A 21,970-nucleotide genomic window follows, 5' to 3' on the forward strand; every position below is an offset into this window, starting at 1 on the left:
TTATTCACCAAATTGGACGCTTGTCATGCTCCGCCCTTGTCATTGGCAGAGCACATGCGTTCCTCGTAGGAGTAGCTGGACGTTTCATAGGGAAGACCCGGCTACGACCATGTCCCACCTTGTAGTCGTCATGGCACCCAGGCATTTTTCCTTTTGAAGGTGGCTGGAGGCGCGAGGAGGCAGACAAGAACAAATCTACTTGACTAGTTGTACTTAGCACCTGATAACTTAGGTTTTTTTTCTGAATCTAGTCAATGACACATAGGACCTACCTGACATTGTGTAGTAGTATACAGGTTTACGGGTTCGCGGGTATGGGTATTGCCTTCCCGTACCCGTACCCGGGTACAAACTTTTCCATTTAAAAACCTATGAGTATTTTAATTTTCCATACCCATACCCTAATTAGGGTTTTTACCCACCGGGTTTTTTTTTGAAAATCTTTTTACCCACCGGGTTTACGGGTAGCGGGTACTCATTGCCATATTGAAATCCATTCCAATCGTTTTTCCATTATAAATAAAGAGAGAAAGCAATCGTCAGAGAAGAAAAGAACGCCGGCGCCGTGTGTTCAGCTATCATCCCCCCCCCCACCCCCCACCCAAAACTTCTTCTCCCCATTCTCAACGCCGGCACACCCCATCTCTCCCGCCGCCGCGCGCTGAGATGCCGATCCTCTGCCAGATTTTTCGCCTCCTCCGACGACCTGGCGTCGCCACCTTTCATGACCCAATGCTCCGCCTCTCCTCCACCTCGCGACCTCTCCTCTCTTTCACGGCCTCTGCGCCGCCTTGCTGGTCGCCACCACCGCTTGCACCACGAGTTTTCCCTCTCATGGCTCCCGATCTACTTGTCCGTCGTGTTTCCCGGTATGTTTTGATCATCCGATGCCAAAGTTTGCGCCTTTAGTTAGTTGCTATAGTTTTGGATCTGGATTCTGACCTTTGGATCTGGATTCTGACCAACTGTGGGTTTTTAATTACTCTTCATGTGTTGATTTTGGTAAAATAAGGCAGGGGGTGAGGGTCTTATAGTTAATCCCAGGGGAAAGGGGGGAACCGAAAAATAATTAAAAAATGTGTCGGGTGCTCAAATTTGCTCTTTCTTCTATTTGGTGATAGATTTCCTCCTAGATCTCGGAGCATGTCCAGCAACAGTGGACTCGAAGACAAGCGATTGCTCATCTCTTCTGCCAACGATCACTCTGTCATCAGCCAAGGCACGAAAAATGTAGAGACGAGTGGCACAACCTTGGAAGTTATAGATGAAAAAGGAAGGAGTATTGATAGCAAGGATACAAAGAGCGCATTGATAGCAAGCGGTGACGAAGTATTCCCCATGGAATTGCTTCCAGAAAGCACACACCGTGATGGTTCTATACACAGAAGCACTCATGCGTGGAAAAAGAACTATGCTGTTGATGACCGTAGTGAGAGTAAGTGATCAATATCTCGTTACCTATTTCAATTTGTTATGAGCACCTTTTCCAAGCAATAGGGTCAATTGATGTGTTCTGTGTTGACATCTTGTGGCTAATTTTCTTTACTTTATTTATTACTTTTGATAGTTAAATGTCAACGCATTGCATTCTGGGGTTACATTTGTTACGTTTTTCAAAAGAGGATTGTGTTCAATTCACTGCATAATGATTTTTATCTTGTTTGATGTCACCATGCCCTACCCTATAAAAATATGTTCAGTCAGTTTTTTAGCACGTATTTTTCTATCATGAGTGCTAAAATATGTTTAGTTGCTCCCAACTATACAAGATAGAAAATTAGGAATATATTATTATTATTATGGGTATGGGTATGATGTTACCTTTGATTGCAAAGAATAAAAAACCATCTTACAAGAGGACTTCTAGAAATGAAACAAAATAATATTTTCATTAAGGGTTGAATTGACCTGTTTTAGTAAATCTTTGGGTAAACGTAACCAATAAATAGTTTAGGGGGTTGTGAAATAATCTGGCAGAGTAAAAGGGACCTTTACTTACTGACGTGATGAAATGTTACCCGCTTTTTCTTTGAGTTTCCTAAAACAAAAACTTTTGAGGGATTATAATTCCTAGTAAAAAGAACACCAATAATTTCCACTTAGATGAAAAGGAAAACATCCATTAGGGCCATGGAATCCTCAAGTGACATGCTTACTTTTCATATGATGACTATTTGTTTCCTATATTGATCTCCATTACAATTTAACTTGTTTATTTTATGAAGCTCGGTTGGCAGATCCCAAAGATTGCGTCTTCCGCAACGGAAAATGCAAGCGGCATAAACCTAGTCGCGTCTTACAAATTTTCTCATTAAAGTTGGTTGAACTTACTGTGGATGTTGGCCCAGTAGAGTTGTATGGATACATAGCAGTGCGGGATTGTCTGGATACATTGCTTAATTATGTTGTCAATATAAGCAGGGATGATCATGTCATCGTGAAACAGGTGCCAACCCATACTTACCTGCAATTATTTCAAGCAACACGTCTACTTAACCCCCTCAAGTATAAATAAAATCAGGTTTTTGGCCCCTTGAAGTATTCCATATGGTATAAATCACCCACTGGGGAAGTTCTCACATTAAGTGGATGTTGCAGCATGGGCAAAACCCTCCGGGGAATGATTTATACGGAATGGAATAGGGGGATCAAATACCTGATTTATGTCAAATTTATTTACTTCACGTTGTAAGACCAATCCTAGCGCATGCCTAGAACAACAAGCACTTAGGCCCTGTTCGGAGTACCTCCACTCCGCAACTCCACTCCCGGAGCTGGTGGAGTTACAGTTCAAAAACGCACGGAGCACCTATTTCCTGGCTCCGCGGCTCCCGGGATTTCGCGGAGCCGGTGGAATTCCGAACAGGGTCTTAGTCTCTTTTGCATCATTAAAGATGTGTCCATGTGACTTATCTGTCCAAAAGTAGCAAAATAGTTGTTTGGATTGTATAAGCCACTACTATACCAAGTTTTTTGTGGACAGGTGATTTACTATGGGAAACTTATAAATTATGGAACTGAGTCAGTATCATGTATTTGAAACAAAATCAAACAAAATAGTTCGGGCTCTTGGTTGCTACTTAACACACCAGCATGAATAATCGCATCACTACAAGTCATTTTATTTTCTCTTGTCATCTCGATAGGCTTATGTAAAAAAAATTGGTATCTGAACAATACCAAATAAATACAAGGGCCATCCCCCTCCCCACCAAGAGCACTGTTGTGCACCATGTAACCAATCAGTTTGATACGTGGCAAAGATTTTGGTCATCAATTGTAAACTATCGCTGAAGTAAATGGTGTGGCGAGTAAAACAGCTTAAGAGAATATTCATATTTTTAGATGTTTCTTACTTCCATGTGAAGAGCTACTAAAAGGTAACATTTTGTAGGGTTCTCTCATCAACATGGCTGGCCCTAAGCGAGGCATAGATATGTATTGCGCTGTTCTAGTGGAATTTGACATTAGGATCAAGGCAGGCAAAGCAGAAAGGGATGATCACCAGCTGATTGATGGTGTATCAGGCATAGACGACCTGTGGGGAGTATGGAATCAAGCATTCACAAACCGCATCTATGGTGACTGTGGCGCAGTTGACATAACCCTAGCACGTATTGATAAGGCAGTCATGGCGAATGTAGAAGTTGTCGTGTCAGAAGTGCAGAGCAGTTTTGAGCTGTGCTTCAGTTGTTTTATCGGTGGTTATAACGAAGAAATCCGGCTGTTCGATGGTGCAATTGGCGAGTCACACCTCTTAAAGAGGTCTGTGGTTGCTGTAGCGGATGGTTCCACTCTGGATTTGAAGTTCAAGGTGGCCTCGGGGCCTTTCGGTTCAGCGGAGCACTGTTGTTCCTTCAAGGCGGACACACATGGACTTGAAACTCACGAGATAAAGACTGAATTCGGGTTGATGTCAGTGAAGGTGACTTGGTCGACTCTGCTTTCCTCCCAGTAGGCTTATTACAGGCCTTGAATAAAGTTAATCGAAAAGTTGTGTCTGAGGAATGGGCCAAGACCTGGTCAACAGTCTAGAGTGAGTCGTGGACACTGTTGAACTGTTTCTGGTATCTTTACATGTTTCTAGTATCTCCTGACAATCCTAGCCACTTGGCGTACACTGTTTCTTCTATCTGTGACTGTAAGGGTGCGTTTGGATGCAGCCTATTGGCTACACTGTTTCCCGTATCCGCTTGGTGAACTAGGGCTAGGATGCACCTGGGCCACTGCTGCCTAGTCCAGCTCTAATCCTAGTCTGAATCCTAATCCGTTCAGTTCGCGAGGAAATTAATCGGATCTCCTTCCTGTCGGACGTACTGATACTTTTTTTTTCGTCTTTTAACTCACAGTTGCTTTACTGAAAAGGAATTTGTGTTTAGTGCTTACTTTTATTTTATTTTATTTATTTTCGAAACAAAAATAGTGCTCACGTTTTGTGAGGCGTTTTTTCTAGACCTACGATCGAACAAGAAGGTGCGGAACCAGAAAGATATTCAGGTATAGTGTTTAACGCTTCTTTTGAAAGTCAAATAATCAAAATTTTAAATATTTTTGTGAAGATGTTTTGAGGGTCAGATAACATCACTAATACAAGCTAGAGTAAATTAAACCAGGTTTTACAGAGCTTCTTCATGCAGCCTTCCCTGGCTACATTGTGAGACGCCTTGTTGGTCAATCTTCTAGACCAGATCACCAGATGTTCGTCAACACCTTTAAGCAGCTCCTTAATCTCCTCAATAAGAGGGCCAAAATGCGACCTGTCACGATCATTGAATTGAAGAGCTTGTGCCACTCCCAGATTGTCAGTCTCCAGACATATCTTCTCTGCACCAATTTTCGGACTGAGATCCAGTGCCTCGCCAGAGCTAAGTCACGGCATGCCTCGCCCCCCTGTATCCATCGTCCAAATGGACGGCTAGCTCCGTTTCACAGCCAAACGACACACACACGCAGATAGACTGACAGAGAGACAGCTTCGCGAGCTCTGTTTGGGGGAGCAGGGGAAATTGCGCGGGACAGCTTCGCGGGCTCTCCCAGCAGAGGAAATTTTGCGCGAGCTGGGTACCGGGCACCGCTCTCCCGCCGCCGCCGCCGCCGCCGCCGTGGGAAAGGGAGTGGACCGAGCTCCGGCGGCGGCCACCGAAGACAACGCCATCGGCAGCTTCCTCCGTCGCCACTCCGGGCTCCTCCGCCTCGCCACCTCCGACGGGCTCCGATCGCTCCATGCGCCAACTCCCTCCGCTCCCCCCGACCCCTCCTAGAATCCACTCCGTCTAGCCGTTGTGCCCCCTCCGCCTGTGCTGCTGGTAGCCGCTGACATGGTGGCAGATTTGGTCCTGTAGCAGTGGCCATCAAGCTCCAGGCCGACTCCAGCAGGTAGCTTTCTTTGCAATAGCTGAATTTTGTGATGTGTTCTGTGCAAATGAGTGATGCACTGATGTGTACTTTCCTATTTGACAGAATTATTACTGATTGGGGTGATGTGTTGTGCAATTTGACAAGATTTGAGTGTTGTGCATTTGCAATTGTTGTGCAATGGGCGAAATTGACAAGGGAATACCTCAAGTTGGTATGAGGTTTAGAAATGCAGATGAAGCTTGGGTGTTTTGGGTTGCATATGGTGGCCGTGTTGGGTTTGATGTGAGGAAGAGAAACAAGCATGTAAGTAAGATGGATGGTCAAGTGACTTCATGCACATTTGTTTGCTCAAATGAGGGTATACGAAAGAAAGGGATAACAATGGATCATGAGCCAAAACGTGTTCGAGCTGAAACAAGGACAAATTGCAAAGCTCGCATGATTATATCATTGGACCGAGTGCAAAGAAATTACGAAGTCACAGATATTGTGTTGGAACACAATCATTGCCTTCAATTGCCACAAACATGTCATTTGATGGCATCACAAAGGAAGATTTCCGAACTACAAGCTTTTGAAATAGAAGCTGCCGAGGATTCAGGAATAATGCCCAAGCTGCACATGAGTTTGCTTGTCGCCAAGTTGGTGGACCATTTAACCTGGGCTACACTTGTCGTGATCAAAAGAATTATTTGCGAACCAAGTGACAAAGAGAGTTGGCTTACGGTCAGGCTGGTAGTATGTTGAAGTATTTTCATGACAAAATGATCGAGAACCCATCTTTCCAATATGCTTTGCAGCTGGATTGTGAGGAAGATATAGCCAACATATTTTGGGCTGATGCTAAAATGCTTCTTGGCTATGCACACTTTGGTTACGTTGTCACATTTGATACAACTTTTGGCACAAACAAAGAATATAGGCCATTTGGTGTTTTTCTTGGGCTCAATCAGTTCAGAGAAACCACCATTTTTGGCGCGGCATTGCTATTTGATGAAACATTTGAGTCATTTAAATGGCTTTTTGAGACTTTTCTAGCTGCACATAATGGGAGCCACCTAGAACTATTTATACGGATCAAGATGCGGCCATGGGAAAAGCTATAGATAATGTCTTCACGGAATCATATCATGGATTGTGCACCTTTCATATAACTAGATGACCCGGTGCGCCAAATGGCGCAGAGACCCATTTGAAACCATGTTCGTGTTGAGAAATATTTGCCTTTTTTAGTAACTTTATGTTTGATCAAGGATAGAGACCATGTCAAACCCGAAGTGTTTTGAACATGTATTTGGACAACGTGCCATTTGGCTCTATGTTACCCAAGTAAGGTGCATGGTCCAAATTCAAGCATCAAGGGTAATGATTCTAAACCTTTTGTAACAGAAACCTTTGCATTTGTTAGTAACTTAAGAGTTTTAGCAAGCACCAAGGATAATAATTCTAAACCTTTTATATGAAAAATTAAGGAATACCTATGTTCAAACTATATACTTTAGCATGTAAAACTAATTCAAACTGTGCAAGTTGAAATATTTAGAGACCAATCATAAAATTGCCGGCTCCACTCTACTGCGACACGAGGGCCGGCTTGCTGCACCTTCCCCACATAATTGGCCAGAAGGTATTTTAAAATTTTCAATTGTCTACATTAGTATTTCTTAGACACCATATAGGAGATGAGAGAACAGTAAAAACATTGTTAAATGAAAACTATGTACCTTAGCTATCTAAGGCTTATGAAAACTGCAATCTTGAAAGAGGAAAACAACATTAGAAATCTTAATGTTCCTGGTCCTGAATAGTGTATTCGTCTAAATATGTAGTTGATCACCCGGTGCAAAGTAAAAAACTTCTCATGATATACCGCTGGGAACCTAAAAGCAAGTGATCACACATACAAACATTCCAAGGGAAAATGCGTGAACTCACAACTCAAACAAACTACTAACAGGACCATGTATGATTTTGCAGCTTAGAATCTACATAAAACAGAACAGTCCAGGTAACCTCTTACCTAAATCTCACTACTAACTTTATTCGAACATTTATTCTTAGATCATCCGTACTCCTTTTATGTACAAATCATGCAATATCTCTGTCTAAATCAATGCCAATGCATGCACATGCACAAGTCTGAACTAAACAACATATATGATATAGCATAATTATATGATCTAAAGTAGATGCATGACCAGGGGAGGAAGATGGTGAAGCCAAAGATGAGCAACTGAGATTGGGGAACAACGACCGGCGAGCAGCAGCCCATAGTGATGGCCGGCTCCATTCAACCATGACGTGAGCAACACCGGAGCTCCGGCCTGGCTGCTCCTTCCCCATGCCCGTCCTACTCATCCTCCCCTGCTTCTCCACACCAAGCATGAAGACCACACCAACCAGGCTCTCTTATGTCGACGACCTGCGCCCGATCCAGAATCCTTGCTGCACAAGGAAATAGATGACCCGAAGCAGGCCAATAATTAGTAGCATCAGAGATCTCATACATAGCACATTCAGAAATATAACGGTTTACATTCTGGTCAATGGCAGCATGAAGTCCAAAAGTATCAAGTGAAGCAAGAAGAAAGGTTTAAAGATAGTTCAAGGTAAAGAAAATCCTTAGGGTTATTTACAACAATTTATTTAGGTTGCTTTCATAAAGCATAGTGCGACACCATCCAGTTAACAATATGAAGTGGATGGCCGTCTCAATTCCTTGCTTCATGTTGGAAGACCAGCTCATGAACAGCTCATGAACAGAAAGCATTCCAGCGACAATACGTGTTGGGAGACCAGCTCATGAACAGAAAGCATTCCAGCAAGGATGCACATACTTAATATGGTTTGGCTCATAACATAGTTGAAATTCATTGTCTCAATAGTGCTTCACATTAATTTTGGTAGAAACATATTTCACATTAATTTTGGTAGAAACATATTTCACATTAATTTTAATTAAGAGGAGCAGGGGCATTTCCTCAATGAGATGGCAGATGCAAGCAATTGTGATCAGCAGAAAAGGCTAAATCGTCAGGGTGCCGACGGCATAGATCAATGGAATAAATGCTCACAAATGAAATGACAGTGAAGGGGATATGAATCTTGACTCTGGGTTGAACAAAGTAAATGGGATAAGCTTACCTTGCCGCAGAGACGACTGACGCCCAACTTCAAGAAAAAAGGCAAGTATGCCAAGCAAAATCTGCAAGGGAAATCTTAATTCAGACATGGTACCACCTGGACATAGCAAGACATCATCCGGATGTCTAAAATGCACCTCACCTGCTGGAATCACCCTCGCCTCAATGAAAGAAATATAGCCCAGTTTGACCCTGAATATGAAGCAAAAAGACATAATGAGACATGCCGAACCTGCAATGAATGAATGAATTGTCTGAACCTACACTGGATAGCTCATGTCTTGACTGTCGCTCACGCTCTTGTGATCTTGTCCAGCTTGCTACACCGTGCGCAGTGCTCACTGGCGCTCGCCATCTCCCAGACGGCGAGCCTTCTTACTAATGCATCAATAACATGTATGGTTTTTTCTCCAATTCTACAGATACGAAGAAGGCATTGCAGTGATACAATTTTCCAAACTCATAGCATGATTCGAGACAATATAGAAATGGGGGAAAAATACAGTAGTGAAAAGGGAAGCTGTCTCCATCGCTGGTACAGACTAATGGCCTCTTGAGCGAGTGAACAAATATAAAAAATCCGCAACTGAGGTTGCTTAAATGTAAACATTTTCCCATGTACTCCTAGGCAGATTTGTAACGGGCAATGACACGTGGTGTCTGCAATATCCTGGAGGAAAATTCCTCTCGACATCTCCTGCCTTGCCATGGCCGGTTGCACCTCGGGGTCAGCAGCTGCCCTCTAATGGAGAGAGGGAGAGATGTAGAAGGAGAGAGAGAGAGAGAGAGAGAGAGAGAGAGATGTAGAGAGGGGAGAGAGCCTGACTGAACCTAGGACCACAACGACCTCGTCCGGGTTGAGCTCGTCCTCCTGCGGCTTATTAAATCCTGGGAGCTTCAGAAATCAAGAGCCACATCAATAGAGGAGTAGACATTGCAAGATCACAATTTATCTTGTCCCTTGTACTTTTAAATTTGCCAATTAGCTGCTCAAACCTAAAATCTATTGACCACTCAAGCATAAGAAAGCATACTACAAATTGACAGTAAAATGGGGGGCCAAATAAATTAGCTTTCAAGGGAGCTGGAGAAAGTATGTGGATCAGTGCAGTTTACTCTAATTATATGCAAATGGAACTAACAAACACACTAAAAGTAACATGGCTGGTATTTACTTTTGTTTGATAGGAATCAACTAATAACTTTCTTCTCCACTTATTCCAGTCACCCTCTTTTCCATCCCTCTCTCTCGAACACACATACTGCCCTCCTCTGAGCAGCTCTCCTTCAGCACTTTTACAAACAGCTAGTGCTCACGTTTGCAAACAGGTGCTTGCATTTGCAACCTCAGAGGCAAAACGAGAGAGAGAGAGATGGTTGGGGACTCACCTGCGCACCTGAAGGCCGTGAAGACACGAGCTAATCGAGCACGCACCCAGGATGCGAGGTCATGACCAGCTTCGGCCGCCGTCTGCTGCGCAACTGCACGAGCCGCCTACGGCGTTAGGTTCAAGACGCGAAGGACCGCGTCGAGCCAAGACGACTCCCTGGCTGGCATCCTCTCCTCTTGGGTTGAGCTCCTCCTCCCGCAGCTCCCTCGCGACGAGGTCTCCTCCTCCCCCGGCTTCCTTGTGACCTAGAACAAACATAAACAGGGTTCAGCAGTAAAAACACAAGCTATGTCAGTTATATTAACCAGGACATGGTGATTTCTCCCCATCCAAAAGAACTAATCTTGTAGATAATTTGACCTGAGAGAAATTTCCGGTCGTATGCTTCCTTTGCCTTGGTCCAATCAGAACTTAGTCCTGCTACACATCCATGTGCTCCAGCGTTTGCACTTCTCCCCTAACCAGAACGTGAACATGAAGGTAAATAAAAGCAATACAAGCCATGAGAGGCAAGGGCTGGAGATGTACACCAAACCCAACAGATCAACGGAAGAGTAAAGATCACAAGAAATTAGAGGATGGAACTGGACTGCGTTCTATATCATTTGGAGGACAATAGAAGTTAGAAAAATTGCGACGAACCACTAATCCCTCCTAAAACTAACTATCATTGCCCTGTGATATATGGATAATTTTAGAAAGTAGAGAAAAGCACATGCCAATTTTACTTACTTGTGCGAAAGCTGTCAGTCATGCGCATCAATGATTTCTCACGTGTTCTGCATAAAGAGAACATACAAATATAAGTATATAAGATCGCCATTTTTGGATGAGTAATTATTTGCATAAAGGTTCAGAGAACGTCCTCTATTGCCTTACAGTCCAACTGGTAAATATAAGTATATAAGAAAAACATACTGTTTTGAAATGCAAGCCAACAAGTAAAATAAAGCAACATGAGTTAGCTCCAAAGGATATAATCTGATAAGAGGTCTCACATTCCTCAAGTAATTCATGTATATGGTTTATAAAATTGTAGTGTAATAGAATGAAAGCAAAAGTCTCCTTGGGATTTTCAAGCAAGCAAACAAAATCAGATCACACGGAGAAAGAAACACCTCTAATTTCTTGTTCATGTACTTCAAACTCCACACAAATTCTGAACAAAATCAGATCTCACACATTCTGTTTTTGAAATATCCCATGGAGAAAGAAGCATCTCTAATTTTCCCTAAAGCAACATGAGTTAGCTCCAAAGGATATAATCTGATAAGAGGGCTCACATTCCTCAAGTAATTCATTTATATGGTTTATAAAATTGTAGTGTAATAGAATGAAAGCAAAAGTCTCCTTGGGATTTTCAAGCAAGCAAACAAAATCAGATCACACGGAGAAAGAAGCACCTCTAATTTCTTGTTCATGTACTTCAAGCTCCACACAAATTCTGAACAAAATCAGATATCACACATTCTGTTTTTGAAATATCCCATGGAGAAAGAAGCATCTCTAATTTCCCCCCCGATGTGCTTCTCCACACAAAATCTGAACCAAATCAGATCTCACACAATTGAGAAATAAAAGAGAGGGCAGTACTTTCACCTTGGGCTTGAATCGTTAATCTGGTCGAGGTGACGCCGCCCATGTAAAGCACGCTGCCCAGGTCTCTTCTTCCTAATGTGCAACACAAACTGAAGGCATGACATTACAATAAATTCAGAAATAGACGAACTCAAATGGATTTATTCAGTTCAGTTTAGAAAGTGGAGTTAAAATAGACTGCCCCTAATGAAGCTGCTAATACTAATCACAGAAAATGATATATATTCAAAGCACCCAACCAATCAGGTACTTCCAAAAATCTGGAGAGGAAAACATAGTTGAGGAGCGGCAACAGGGCATGAGAGGAAGAGAGGGGTGGAGGAAATTACCTTGCCACGAGGAGTCACAGGTCGTCCTCGCCTTCAACAACCATGCACAGAGCAGCACAGGGGAAGGACAAGGGCAAGGACAAGGGCGTCCTCCTCCCCAACCACCACTTTTCCTCAGCGGCCCTACTCCTCCGCAAGCACCATGAAGACATGCCTGCCCTGATCTGCCACGAATCAAGGGATGAGCTCAGGTTACAATGCAAAGATGAGTAAACGATGAAGAAAAAGCTCACCTGTGCCAAAACTAACCTGCGGTTCGTAGATGCGGCAGAGACGCGATGGTTCCCCTTCGGCCAGCCGCCCACACGCGCCCCCTTCATCTCTCCTCCCCGTCGAGCACGCGGCGCGGCGTCTCTCCCGTCGGTCCACTTGTTGGCCACGCGCGCGGCTCCCTCTGCCCCGATGTGGGTGGTCGAAGCTCGCCAACGGGCGTCCCCGGACCAGGCGGAGAGGGCTGGGAGACAGAGACAAGGGTGAGGGTTTGGCGAGGAAGAGAGGAGATGGATCTCACCACTTCCAACCTGAGCTTGCCGGCGAGCCGTCCTCTGCTACCCCAACTTGAGCACCTCCAACTCATGAGCAGATCCCCCACCATACCTCTCCTTCGCTCCTCCTCTATCATCGCGCGCCGTCGTCGAAGCTTGGACTGTGCGGGTCAGGCGGCGCGTCGCCGAGGGGATGGGAGGCGGCGACAGCAGGAGGAGGCGGGGAAGAGAAGAGTGGAGGGAGGAGAGGGAGATAGAGGAGGGCTCGCGGCGGAGGTGGCCGGAGGCGAGCGCGCGTGGACGAGGAGGGAGGGAGGAGAGATAGGAGGGAGGGAGGGGAGGCGGTTGCGGGTGCGGGGGAGGAAGGTTTGGGGGCTAGGTTTCTACAGGCGGAGCGGCTGACTTTTATACACCTGCACGTGAAAATACGATAATGCCCTCGGCGGGGCATGAAATCTACAGGCGGTGGCACGAGCGATTTAAAGGCGACGTGGAGGGCGCGGTTTTGCCTACCAGTCTAGGAGGCTTTATATGTTCAATGCAGAATGCTGTTAAGCATTTATGTCCATTGAAGGGTGAAGAAAAAATGAAGGAGGGAAAGAGAAAGATGGAGAGGACGGTGAATATGAAGATGAAGAAGAAGAGGAAGAGTCTCATATTATCACAGATTTTAGTGAATGCATGTATGGCTATGAGGACAAAGTAGAATTTCAAGAAGCATTTGACGATATGAGAAATAAAGTGCACAAGCAAACTTGGTTAGATAGTATCTACAAGTTGAAAGAAAAGATGGCTGAATGTTATATGAGAGATGTGTTCAGTTTGGGAGTGAGAAGTACACAACTTAGTGAGAGCATCAACAATTTATTGAAAAACCATTTGAAATCAGATTTTCATATTGTTCGGTTCTTGATGCATTTTGAGAGGACAGTGGAGGTAAAAGGAACAAAGGAATTGCAATCTGAATTTGAACAAAGGAAGAAGTTGCCAAGAATCAAGATGCACACACCTATGTTGGTGCTAGCAAGCAACGAATACACTCCAATTATCTTTGAATCTTTTCAAGGTGAATATGAGAGATCCATGGCTGCATGCACTAGAGTCTTGGATGGAAATAACAAAGTTGGGGTTGCTATTGGGAGTTTGCATGGTGATTTACATTTTGAGGAGGAGCGCATAGTGATTGGTGATCCTTTGACCAAAACCGCTTCATGTAGTTGTGGAATGTTCAATAGGACAGGAATATTGTGTGGACATGGTCTCAAAGTTCTTGACTTGATGAATATAAAGACATTACCAACACATTATGTATTAAAGAGATGGACTAGAGAAGCACGCAATGGAAGCATACAAGATAGACAAGGAAGGAATGTGGTAGAGAATCTAAAGTTTGAAGCCCAACTTTGGTACAAGGGTGTGTCTCACAAGTTTCACACTATGGCACATAAAGTAACCAACTCTCTAGAGTGTCGTTTGATATTAGAAAATGCACTTGATTGCGTTGGTCCACAACTAGATGAGAAACTTGATGCAACTATGAATGCTACGAAAAAGCCATGTGATGACCAAGAAAATGTTGACCCAAATGTGCAACTAACTAGTGAGTTTCTTAGTGCCGCAAAGCTCAAGAAAAAAGAGGTTGCATCAAAAAATTTGAGGAGAAAGAAAGGCTGGCTTGATAAGTTACTCAAGGGGAAGCGCAAGCCAACTAAAGTTGCCTTGTCAAAAAAAGAGGGAGCAAAGGTATGTTCCAAACTATACATGATATGTTGTTGCCACTCGTTGCTAAACTAAATACTGAAACTTTCATGGCAGCAGCAAAAGAAAAATGATGGTGGACAGCCTCAAGTGAGAGTGGAGAAGGATGATGGTGGACAGCCTCAAGTGAGAGTGGAGAAGGATGATGGTGGACAGCCTCAAGTGAGAGTGGAGAAGGATGATGGCGATAAAAGAGCAAATGTGGAGCTTCAAGAGAGCAACACGGTTGTCAGTTACACGCAGCTCTTGATGACTCCCCTTGACGGTGTTTATGATGAAAATCTGTTCTAACGTGTACAAGCTTGTTAGATAGTATTTAGGACATTTTGACTAGTATTTTGGACAAAGATGACTATAGTATTTTGGATTTTGGGCTGACTATAGTCTTTCGTGGCCTAAGTGTACAAGTAGACTGGCCTAATTTATCTACTTGAAGAATTATGTAAGAACAGATTTTGTTGGTGCCGAATTTGAGTTGCAAATACTACAAAGTCTGTATATTGTTGAATTCATTTTGAGTTTACTTTTTAATTCATTGTATAATGTATGCCTCATGTTCAACTCTTCCTTTTTCAGTTCCTTTTCCAGTACTAAAGTCTTTGTATCAAACACTTTTCTGCTGCAGGCTTGCTACACTGAATTTGTTCTCTGTCTGTAGTTAAATGAATTTGATTTGTCTTCAGTTAACTGAATTACGTAGCTGTCTATAGTTGTGTGTAGTTAACTGAATTTGGTCTCCGTCTGCCGGCTGCCAGCTCCAGGACACCCGTCATGGTCAGAGGTAGCATAAAGGGCGTCGGAAGGGTCGTGAGAACGGGCAGAGGCAGCCGACGGATGGGAGGCGGACGAAGCAGCCGAAGGTGGGCGGCCGTCGAGGCCGATTCCTCCCGTGGACGCCGCCGGAGTTCAACCTGGAGGACGAGTCCCCTGGGGGAGCAGCCGGAGCGCCTCATCCCCCTTTCCCGCAGCGTGCTGAGGAGCTCCCTCGCTTTTCCGTTAAGGTGGTCGTCGGAGCTGAGGTGGGGCGCCGTCGCAATGGGGACGAGGACCTCGTCGGAGCGGAGCGGGGCGGGGAGGTGAAGGCGTGGGGGCGGAGGGGATTGCCGGCGTCGTTTATCCGGTGGCCGCCGCCGGAGCTCCCATGGCTCCCTTCCCCATGACGGCGACAGCGGCAGAGCTCTGCGTCGGAGCCGAGTTCCCGCCCGCGAAGCCTCCGTTTCCCGCGGAGCTGATAATTGAGGAGGAGGACGGGGACGAGTCGACGACCAGGTTGTTTCCGTGTTGACTGATTCTGACCGTCGAATGCAGATGGAGGGTGGATTCGGAGCCTCAAGGCAATGCATGCCTTGCCTGAGGGAGGCACTGTATCTCAGTCCCCAATTTTCATCGCAAGTTGAACACCCGCCTGCAAGCCAACAGGTCTGCATGTTCGGGAATCCTGACATTAGGGAAAAAGTGACCAAGCCAACAAGTCGTGTTCGGGAATCCTGACATTAGGGAAAAAGTGACCAAGCCAACAAGTCGTGTTCGGGAATCCTGACATTAGGGAAAAAGTGACCAAGCCAACAAGTCGTGTTCGGGAATCCTGACATTAGGGAAAAAGTGACAGGCCCAGCATGGAAAATGCCATGATGGTCACAAATAACCACTCCTCCACCAGCCCAAGCTCCATCCTTCTTCACTGCTCCGTCAACGTTCACTTTGAGCCAATCAACTTTCCGGTCCGGTGGACTCCAAACCATGGTGACTGAAGTAGCAGCATTTCCGTCCTTCGGTGTATGGGCTGCCACCCATTCATCGGCATTTTCAATTTGCTTTCCATCCCTACAAGCATTCCTTGCTAGCCACATACTATAAAGTTATAATCACGACAGACTTCTCCCCCTGTCTACCAAACCAATCAAGCAGCCAGAGACTCAAATTGGCCTGGGAATCAATGTGTTTAGGAGGAATAAAATCGCAGCCAGTACCACGAGTTTCGAGCATCAGATTCCAGCATTGCTTGGGGCGAGTTTAGTTGCATCGAGGCCAATCAGGTCCACGCGGTGTAGCATCTTTTCGGACCTCGATTGTTTGGTTCTCCGCATACACTGTTCAGCCCGCATAGCACGGTTCTTAAAGCACCCCTGGAACTGGCCCGTTGGGAACGGCCGAATCGGCAGTTTCCCAAGAGCCAGGCCCGAGCGATGCTTCGAGGCGCACGTGGGTGGCTCTTTGAAGACGTGTGTCTCCTGTTAATCCCCCTCTCTCTCCCTAATCGTCAATTCCCTCTCTCTCCCTCCATGGCCTGCTTGTTCTTCTCCTCCACGACTAGTGCCCCCACAGCTCGCCGCTGACCCGCTGCAGGTCGTGGTCGAAGCGGCCCCTCGGCTTGGCGGCGGCGACGGCGACGGCGCTGGCCTCGACCAAGCCTTCGCCGGTTCCGCGCGGTGCTCTACTACCGCGACCGGCCGGTGCCGCGATGCCGGATGCGGAGCAGCGGCAAGGTGACCCGGCGGAGCGGCGAGGCGAGGCGACCCGATGCAGCGGAGCCTGCGGCCAGAGTGGACGCGGCCGGGCACCTGGTCGAGCGACCGCGCGGATTGCCCCTTGGCGGCCGTCGCGTACCCGGCGTCCGAGCGGACGTGGTCGCGGCCGTCGCGCGCGCCAGCGCAGGCGGCATGCGGGTCAAGGCCGTCATCGGCTTCGCGCACACCATCCCGAAGCTGGCCTGCCCCGGCGGCGGGAACGGCAGTGCGGAGTCTCTGCTCATCTCGACTCTCAACGGTTTTTCTTGTCTACAAATTGAAGATCGAACTGGTTGGAAGTGTGAAAATGCCTTCGTGTAGTCGATGCACATGCAGATCATGAGCTTGACCAGAGAATGGCTATGCGCGCATGGCACCGTTAGTGGCTCAGCGCAGAGCTTGGTATGCTCTGAGCACATCAAACAACGCAACAGGCTGACGCGGAGGCGCGAACGGTGGCATGGACGCGGAGGCAAGGTACGCCGGCGTGGACGTGGTGGTGGAGCCGGCGGGGCGGCGTGACGTTTCCGCTGTCGCCGGCGACGACAACGAGAGCGCGGGCGGAGCCAGCGAAGACGAGGCGGCCGGCGCAGAAGCTCTCCAAGAGGTGACGGGTGCGGCAAGATTCTCAACAACGGCCAGCTCAAGCTCGTCCACGACCGCGGCGAGCCGGGCGCGTCCACCCTGGGCGAACGGACACCTCCAGAACCGGTGAAGAGTCGTCTCTTCCCGGTTACAAACGACACATTGTATCCCTGCATTCATATTTCTTCTTTGAAGCTCCGCTCCGGCAGCCAAGCCAGGAGTCGCCACACATGGATCTTGGCTTTGCCGTATTCCCATAGCTCATTTCATCCTTGTCAGGCTGCAAGTGGACACGGGCCGTCCGCGGCCCCCATTTAAAAGCCCATGTAATTTGTATTTGTGGACGCCCACGTAATCTAAGATCTAGGAAGTGGGATAAGTGGGCTGACCCACGGACGCTGCATAACCCACTTAATTCCTCGCTCGCCTCTTCCTCGTCCCCATCTTCGTAGGATTACGCCGCCATGCCGCCGCCCACCTTCCCCATGGCCGGCCTAGCGCCGCCGTCCATCATCTCCATGGACGCCGCAGCGCCGCCTTCCACCTCCATTGTAGCCGCACCAGCGCCGCCGTCCAACTCCCCCGCGGCCGGACGAGCGCAGCCGTCCATATCCTCCATGCTCGCCCGAACGCCGCCGTCTACCTCACCATGGCCATTACCGGCGGGGCTCGCAAGAACCTGCGTAGTTATCCGGTTATCCCCCTTTGTACATAGTTCCAAGTTCTCTGAAACTTGCCAAGAAGCTCCAAGTTCTCTGTTAGTGAAGACCTAGGTGCATATCTGAAATAAATGAATCATATATTCATATCAGATTCAGTTTGAAAAGGAGTTTTTTTTTCCTGTTTGGAAGCTGCTAACTGTAGACTATCACTAACAGAGTTCTCTGTTCTCTGTTAGTAAAAATACAGTGTAGTGCTAACTGTGTTTCAAAAATGAACAAGCAGTTTAATAAATTCACTCCTGTAATTTATTTTAAAATATCTTTTGTAAGAGTGCATGAACAGCTGATTACTTTGCTACTTGATATAAATGAATAGCTGATTACTCTGCTATTTCAGAACAGATGTGTCTGTTGTATCTGGGCATGCATCTGTTGTATGTGGGCAAATGGCTCCCGTGAACAAATGCAATCTGGGCATGCAACTGTTGTATCTATTCAGAAATTATGTGGGAAAAGTGGCTCCCGTAAACACCCATATTTGTTTAGTGGGATATAAGTGGGCTGCCCGCAGTCAGGGTCAGTTTGGATCGTGTCCTCACTGGTTTGCCTGAGCAAAATAGCTGCCTGGGAGTTGCCTGGACATCTCAGCAAGAAATGCCTGGCCAGGCACAACCATGTTTCTAGGCTGCGTTTGGTTTCTGACCTGAGAACATGCCTGTGTGGATAAATGGCCCAGGGGTTGGAGATCACCGTTGTGCATGTATATATATGAGTCGCGCTATTTGTCACCCTGGGTCAGGAATAGTTATTCTTCACCCATCTCTATTTTAACATCTATGCACCGTAATTTTAGGTTTCATAAATTTTGTCTTATTTTAGACATAAAAAGAGAACGTAAGAAAACATATAATCGTCGTAATTTTTTTTATGTTACGTAAATTTACAAATGTAAAAACATGGCATAAAATGTATATAAAATATAATTTTTGACCTATATTTTTTTGTTATGCCAAATTTTATGCAGTAAATCAATATGAATGTAGCTATATTCAAATGTAATATATATATATATATATATATATATATATATATATATATATATATATATATATATAATCTGACTTTTCAAAAGCATAACAAAGCCAAATAATTTGATAAACAAAAAATAATAATAATCTGAAGTTTCATAAGCATAACACTGAAGGCAAATGATTTTATAACTCTGACGATACACAACAACATTGTTGTTGAATTACCAGTGCATTACATTTGACTAATACTCATTGTCCAGCACACCTGGAATGCAAGAGATACACAAATTATCCTTGTGGGATTAACATAACTAATTATGTATGCATTATGATACTACCAAGAAACTTATCCAAAAGTCAGAAAGCAACATAGCTTTCACATTAGCATCTAATAATCATATCATGCATGCTGATACTACTTGGAAATGTAACATCCCAAAATTCTAAATTTTGGAATGTTATAATAAATAGATAGTTATGATTGATTGTGTGAAATTGAGTGAAATTCGAAACTTTTTGAAAGTTGAATGAGAGGGGAATAAAAGGACTTTCCCAAACTTTCATCTTGCTTTTATGAACTCCATGAATTCAAATTCTTTTCATCACAAAACCCTAGATAGAAGATGAGATGACTTCTTCCATTTAAATAAATGAAAAAGGGTTGTTGAAAATATTTGAATTCCATTTGAAAATATTTCAAATTCAGAAACTTTATGCAACTCAATGATTTTCATGAGAGAAGATAAATGACTTCTCAAAACATATGAAATATGAATTGGGAGTTTAAAAGGATCAAATTTAAAAGTCCTTTGGAAATTATTTTCAATTTGGAGTTATTTGGATTTTATTCAAATTATTTTTTTCTCTAGAAATAAAATATATAAAAATTAGGGTAAAATGATTCCCTAAAATAGAAAATTGGAGAGAAATAAATTTGAAATTATTTTGGTATTTTTAAAAAGATTTTTATTGGATTTTATTAGAGCAGTAGCACTGTTTGACTTATTTGAATTTTTGTGGATTTTATTTGATGTTATATAAATGTTCATGTTTTAGAAAATGTTTTTTTGAAAATTTTGATATATTATATGCCTAGGTTATATTTTATCTTATTTTGCCTAACTTTTTTTTCATTGTGTTTAAAAAAACATTTTTTTTGACCAATCGGGCCAGGCCAGCCGGCCCAGCCAGCGCAGCCAGCCCACCGTAGCCAGCGCCCGAGTTGCCTTCGCCTCGCTCGCCCGCTCGCACGCCGCCTTGCCGAGTCACCGACAGGCGGGACCCACCTGTCGGGACCTTCTCCCACCCCGCGCCGGACTCCGTCCGCCACACGCCTCGCCGGCGACACTGTGTCCAGGCGGGACTCTTCCCCGCTTGCCCCTTCCCCAAGCCGTCGTTGCCCCCCTCCTATAAATAAACGCCGCCCGGACACCCTCTCCTCCTCCTCCGAACTCGAGCAACGCCGTCGCCGCATCTCACCTCCACCGCCGCCGCCGTCGAACCCGAGCCGCCGCTCGCCTCGATCTCGTTCGCCGCCGACCTCATCGACGCCACCGCCGCATCACGCCGCCCCTCCCCGTCCACCCCGTCGAGCAGGAGGGCCACCGGAGTCGTCGCCCCGGCCAGACCAGAGCCGCCGCCGCCGTGTTCTTCTTCGTCGACGCCGCCGACGCCGCGGTAAGTCGCCATCGCCACGCCCACCGTCCGATCTAGAATAGACGGTCTAGATTAGATTAGGTTTGTTTTTTTTATTTCGAACCGTTATCCCTTAGTTAGAGGACGTTTGTTGTTTAGTCTACGCAGCGAACAGTTTTCAGCCACTAACAATCTGACACGTGTCCAGGGACCTATTTGCAGCAATTTTATTTGCAGATTAGTCTCTGCTTTTCAAACAGCCACAACCTTTTACTCATTTATCCAAATCCAACGAAACCAACGCCTACTTCTTCGTTATGACCCCCTCTATCCAGATAATCAACTTGGACATGTTTTTTAAAGTTTTAAAATTTGAATTTAAACAGTTTTGTATTTGAACTTCTTTTGATCGTAACTTGAGTTTTATAACTCCGATTTAGTTGATTCTTTTTGCAAATCGAAGCTCTTGACCTAAACTTTCTGATAAGGCCAAATTCACATAATTTTGGTACTGTTAGAAATTGTTTTATGTTGCAAGAGTTATTTGCTTGGTTTTGAAGCTTTCCGAATTGTTTTCTTCGTTCTTTCCGATCTTTTGAGTGATTGCTTATGTGTGGTTACTATTGCTTGCTTACGCTAGATTGACTGGAGTGTGACGAGTAGAACTATCAGGAGTTATGAGTGCGAATCATCTTCATCAACAGTACAAGGCAAGTTCACACTTTGATCATATCCCTTTATTACCCAGTTTTTATGCATTAGTTTCTGTTGGGGAACGTAGTAATTTCAAAAAAAATTCCTACGCACACGCAAGATCATGGTGATGCATAGCAACGAGAGGGGAGAGTGTTGTCCACGTACCCTCGTAGACCGACAGCGGAAGCGTTATCACAACGCGGTTGATGTAGTCGTACGTCTTCACGATCCGACCGATCAAGTACCGAACGCACGGCACCTCCGAAGTTCTACACACGTTCAGCTCGATGACGTCCCTCGAACTCCGATCCAGCCGAGTGTTGAGGGAGAGTTTCGTCAGCACGACGGCGTGGTGACGATGATGATGTTCCACCGACGCAGGGCTTCGCCTAAACTCCGCGACGGTATTATCGAGGTGTAATCTGGTGGAGGGGGGCACCGCACACGGCTAAAATATCGTATATCAAAGTGTGTCCATGGGGTGCCCCATGCCCCCGTATATAAAGGAGCAAGGGAGGAGGAGGCCGGCCCTAGGAGGGGGCGCACCAAGTGTGGAGTCCTACTAGGACTCCCTAGTCCTAGTAGGATTCCACCTCCCATATGAAATAGGAAAAGAGGAAGGGAAAAAGAGAAGGAAGGAAGGGGGCGCCCCCCTTCCCTAGTCCAATTCGGACCAGACCAAGGGGAGGGGTGCGGCCACCCTTGAGGCCCTTTTCCTTCTTTCCCGTATGGCCCGATAAGGCCCAATACGTATTCCCGTAACTCTCCGGTACTCCGAAAAATACCCGAAT

The 21,970-nt window shown here is 45.6% G+C and overlaps 3 protein-coding genes and 1 pseudogene across 7 annotated transcripts; 3 read left to right on the forward strand and 1 right to left on the reverse strand.

Moving 5' to 3' along the window:
• The first annotated feature begins 599 nt into the window (after positions 1-599).
• LOC109775771 (uncharacterized) lies at positions 600-4,188 on the forward strand. The gene is made up of 4 exons (XM_020334470.4): positions 600-869; positions 1,122-1,435; positions 2,226-2,446; positions 3,395-4,188. Exons 1-4 carry the CDS (start codon positions 667-669, stop codon positions 3,956-3,958), a joined length of 1,302 nt encoding a protein of 433 aa, XP_020190059.1. The 5' UTR covers positions 600-666; the 3' UTR covers positions 3,959-4,188.
• Positions 4,189-5,243: 1,055 nt separating this feature from the next.
• On the forward strand, positions 5,244-6,610 carry LOC141027769 (protein FAR1-RELATED SEQUENCE 5-like; annotated as a pseudogene).
• A 764-nt stretch (positions 6,611-7,374) lies between these two features.
• Positions 7,375-12,684, reverse strand: LOC109775749 (uncharacterized). Of its 5 annotated transcripts, none has more exons than XR_012189658.1 (11): positions 12,342-12,684; positions 12,054-12,274; positions 11,821-11,984; positions 11,492-11,580; positions 10,625-10,671; positions 10,253-10,349; positions 9,891-10,137; positions 8,766-8,917; positions 8,644-8,693; positions 8,503-8,563; positions 7,375-7,803 (listed from the first exon to the last, which is right to left on the reverse strand). XR_012189658.1 is itself a non-coding variant. In XM_073505148.1 (11 exons), the coding sequence occupies exons 2-5, from the start codon at positions 12,138-12,140 to the stop codon at positions 10,652-10,654; spliced, it is 327 nt and encodes a 108-aa protein (XP_073361249.1). In that variant the 5' UTR covers positions 12,141-12,274; positions 12,342-12,684; the 3' UTR covers positions 7,375-7,803; positions 8,503-8,563; positions 8,644-8,693; positions 8,766-8,917; positions 9,891-10,137; positions 10,253-10,349; positions 10,625-10,651. The 5 variants fall into 5 exon arrangements, 1 of the variants encoding a protein (XP_073361249.1); XR_002235878.4 differs by having other exon boundaries at positions 12,070-12,274; positions 12,342-12,683; XR_002235881.4 differs by having other exon boundaries at positions 9,333-10,137; positions 12,070-12,274; positions 12,342-12,683.
• A 200-nt stretch (positions 12,685-12,884) lies between these two features.
• Positions 12,885-14,354, forward strand: LOC141027377 (protein FAR1-RELATED SEQUENCE 5-like; the record flags this gene model as incomplete). Its single annotated transcript, XM_073504384.1, has 2 exons — positions 12,885-14,048; positions 14,121-14,354. Coding segments are annotated over 2 exons (1,398 nt in total), but the record flags the coding sequence as incomplete, so codon positions are not given.
• Between the last annotated feature and the right edge of the window lie 7,616 nt (positions 14,355-21,970).

Source organism: Aegilops tauschii, chromosome 7, assembly GCF_002575655.3.
Source record: "Aegilops tauschii subsp. strangulata cultivar AL8/78 chromosome 7, Aet v6.0, whole genome shotgun sequence".
NCBI classification, from domain to species: Eukaryota; Viridiplantae; Streptophyta; class Magnoliopsida; order Poales; family Poaceae; genus Aegilops; species Aegilops tauschii.

Excerpts from the sequence above, each read along its gene's own strand:
- LOC109775771 (XM_020334470.4), top strand. The coding sequence starts at position 667 with ATGCCGATCCTCTGCCAGATTTTTCGCCTCCTCCGACGACCTGGCGTC. Across the intron at positions 870-1,121 it reads CTTGTCCGTCGTGTTTCCCG|ATTTCCTCCTAGATCTCGGA; the intron begins GTATGTTTTGAT and ends ATTTGGTGATAG. Across the intron at positions 1,436-2,225 it reads TGTTGATGACCGTAGTGAGA|CTCGGTTGGCAGATCCCAAA; the intron begins GTAAGTGATCAA and ends TATTTTATGAAG.
- LOC109775749 (XM_073505148.1), bottom strand. The coding sequence starts at position 12,140 with ATGAAGGGGGCGCGTGTGGGCGGCTGGCCGAAGGGGAACCATCGCGTC. Across the intron at positions 11,985-12,069 it reads GCCGCATCTACGAACCGCAG|ATCAGGGCAGGCATGTCTTC; the intron begins GTTAGTTTTGGC and ends GATTCGTGGCAG. Across the intron at positions 11,564-11,820 it reads CTGTGACTCCTCGTGGCAAG|GAAGAAGAGACCTGGGCAGC; the intron begins GTAATTTCCTCC and ends GTTGCACATTAG.